The sequence below is a fragment of the Penaeus vannamei genome, chromosome 26 (genome assembly GCF_042767895.1).
Source record: "Penaeus vannamei isolate JL-2024 chromosome 26, ASM4276789v1, whole genome shotgun sequence".
In the NCBI taxonomy this organism is placed as follows: domain Eukaryota; kingdom Metazoa; phylum Arthropoda; class Malacostraca; order Decapoda; family Penaeidae; genus Penaeus; species Penaeus vannamei.
Genome location: NC_091574.1, coordinates 25,038,564 through 25,041,063, shown reverse-complemented (window position 1 = coordinate 25,041,063; position 2,500 = coordinate 25,038,564). Strand labels below are relative to the sequence as shown.

Genomic DNA, 2,500 nt, shown 5'->3' with positions numbered 1-2,500 from the left:
AAATCATTCAGTCCGTCATATTTAATTATATTTATGTGTAAAAATGCTGTATTTTTTATTGTGTTTGCTAATATGTGAATGTGGAGTTCATTCAAAATGTGAAATCTGTTTAGGGTTATTTAAGGTTATTGGTAAAATACAAGATAAGGGAGGGGTACATTCACCAAAATGAAGAAATTGTTATGAATATTGTCAGATGTTATCCACCACAATATGGTTACTGTGTGACCACGATTATTTTATTTTATTCAGGCTTTTCGTTCAGCAATCGTTGTTTTCTGTGTTTTCCGTTTGGTTTCAATAGATTGTGAAATATGCATGCCCTATAAATACTTGGAGAATTATTTCATGAACATAGATATACAAATATTCTTTTGTAAATTAATGAATTCGTTTGCAGTTTCAGGAAGAATAATAATTCATTTTTATTGCATGGTTTTCCAGCTACTGTTTCATTTACACTCTTTCGTGTATTCGATTATTTTATGTTTAAAACGCAAAAAGATTATGTTTGTGCGTGTGTGTATTCATGTATCACACAACTTCACTCTAGGAATACTGGTTCTGGAAACAATAGAATTGCTACAACATTCTTTAATACTCTTAGAAACGAAGACGTAATTATGAACAGAAATTCAATTCCCTTTGTTGCAGGCTTTTGCAGCCCTTGCAGTTACAAGCAACCACTACCTGACATAAACCGGTTGTCTTCAAGCACCTTTGTAACATGGTAAAACACTCATGTTGATTGCAACAAATACAATGCTGGTCACTGCAAGGGCCCTTTCGCCCCAGTGGCATTCAGTGAGATGGCGCTTCACAAAGAGCCTCTGGTCAGCAAGCAGAATCGTGAAGGAGTTGACGAAGGAGAAAGGAAGAGGGACAGAGGAGGACAGGAGCAACTTTCCTGACTCATTTGGAATCGTAGCAGCACGTGCAGTTGTTGCCGTCGCAGAGATCGCTGTCTGTCTTCCCGTCACAGTAGTCCATGATGTTGATGCATTTGCCTCTCTTGCTGGAGCACTTGGACGACGTCTTGCCGCACTCGTCCTTCTTGCAGCAAGTGCAGTGCTCGTTCTCGCAGAGATTATTCTGCGTCTTGCCAGCGCAGTTGTCCATTCTGTTGATGCAGATGCCGTTGTTTCTCTCGCACTCCTTCGGGGTGTTGCTGCACTGGTATTTCATGCAGCAGGTTTGGTCGTTGCCTCTGCAGTCGGAGTCGTCCGTGTTGCCGGCGCAGGACTGCCTGCGGCTCATGCACCTGCCGTTCTTGTTGCTGCACTGCTTCGGGGTGTCGTCGCAGTCGTCGTCGTCCTTGTCCTTGCCCTTGCCGTCGCCCTTACCCTTGCCTTTGCCTTTTCCCTTGCCCTTGCCTTTGCCCTTACCCTTGCCTTTTCCCTTGCCATTGCCTTTACCATTGTCATTGTCTTTTCCCTTGCCATTGCCCTTACCCTTGCCCTTTCCTTTGCCTTTGCCCTTTCCTTTGCCTTTACCCTTGCCTTTGCCTTTACCCTTGCCTTTGCCTTTACCCTTGCCTTTGCCCTTGCCCTTTCTGTCGAGCAGGTCTAGGGGGCTCTCGACATCTGGGGGATCAAACAAAAGGTCTTAGTCACACCAACAGACAAACTCCAACGGACCAACATATTCATGAACAGGAATTTAGACATAAACAAAACATTGCTTTCCTCACCCATGTCCTCGTCCTCTTCCTCGGCCGCCGAGAGTTCATTTTCCACGTCTGAAAGAAGGGGAATCGTTGTGAAGTTATGTGACAAACTGTTACAGTGAATGAATTTATCTACAGAGAAATATCAGTGGTACCAATTTGCTCATAAACCAGTGAATAAATTGTGAACACATCAGGAACACGCTTTCAGCTCTCTCAAATTTCAGATAAGTAATATTGATGATGAAAGTGATGAAATGCTAGTATTCATAATCATAGTAATGATGATGATTACAGTAACGATAATAACGATAATGAAAATATGATAATGATAATAGTAATAATAACAGCGATAATAATAGTAATTATAAAAACAATGCTGTTGCTACTGCTGCTGCTGATAATAATAATGATAACATTAATGACGATTATAATAATAGCAATGGTGACAATAAAGACAACGATAATAATGATGATGATAATGATAATAATAATAGTAGTAGTAATGATAATAATAATGATGATAACAATAATGATGATATTAACAATGATGATGCTATAATAATGATTAGTATTATAATAATAATAATGATGATTATGATGATAATGATAATGATAATAATAATGACAGTAATAATAATAATAATAATGATAATAATAATAATAATAATAGTAATGATAATAATAATAATAATAATAATGATAATCAGAATGATATCATGAACTGAAACATATACAAATTACTGAATGCGAAGAACACAAAATGAGATACTGAATCCTTTGTGTCGCAGTATTTCTGAAATCACGCACCTTCGGCCCTCTGCACACAGCCGC

At 38.7% G+C, this 2,500-nt stretch overlaps 1 protein-coding gene across 2 annotated transcripts in view; it reads right to left on the bottom strand.

Annotated features, from left to right (window-relative positions):
- Positions 1 to 562: 562 nt before the first annotated feature.
- LOC113824771 (protein qua-1) overlaps positions 563 to 2,500 on the bottom strand; it is a 28,339-nt gene continuing 26,401 nt past the window's right edge. For both annotated transcript variants that reach the window (XM_070139678.1, XM_027377560.2), the window contains exons 2-4: positions 2,477 to 2,500; positions 1,691 to 1,738; positions 563 to 1,583 (exon numbers count right to left, since the gene is read on the bottom strand). The exon at positions 2,477 to 2,500 is cut by the window's right edge and continues 37 nt beyond it. In XM_070139678.1, coding sequence (XP_069995779.1) covers positions 913 to 1,583; positions 1,691 to 1,738; positions 2,477 to 2,500 — 743 coding nt within the window. In that variant the 3' untranslated portion in view covers positions 563 to 912. The remainder of the gene's footprint in view (positions 1,584 to 1,690; positions 1,739 to 2,476) is intronic.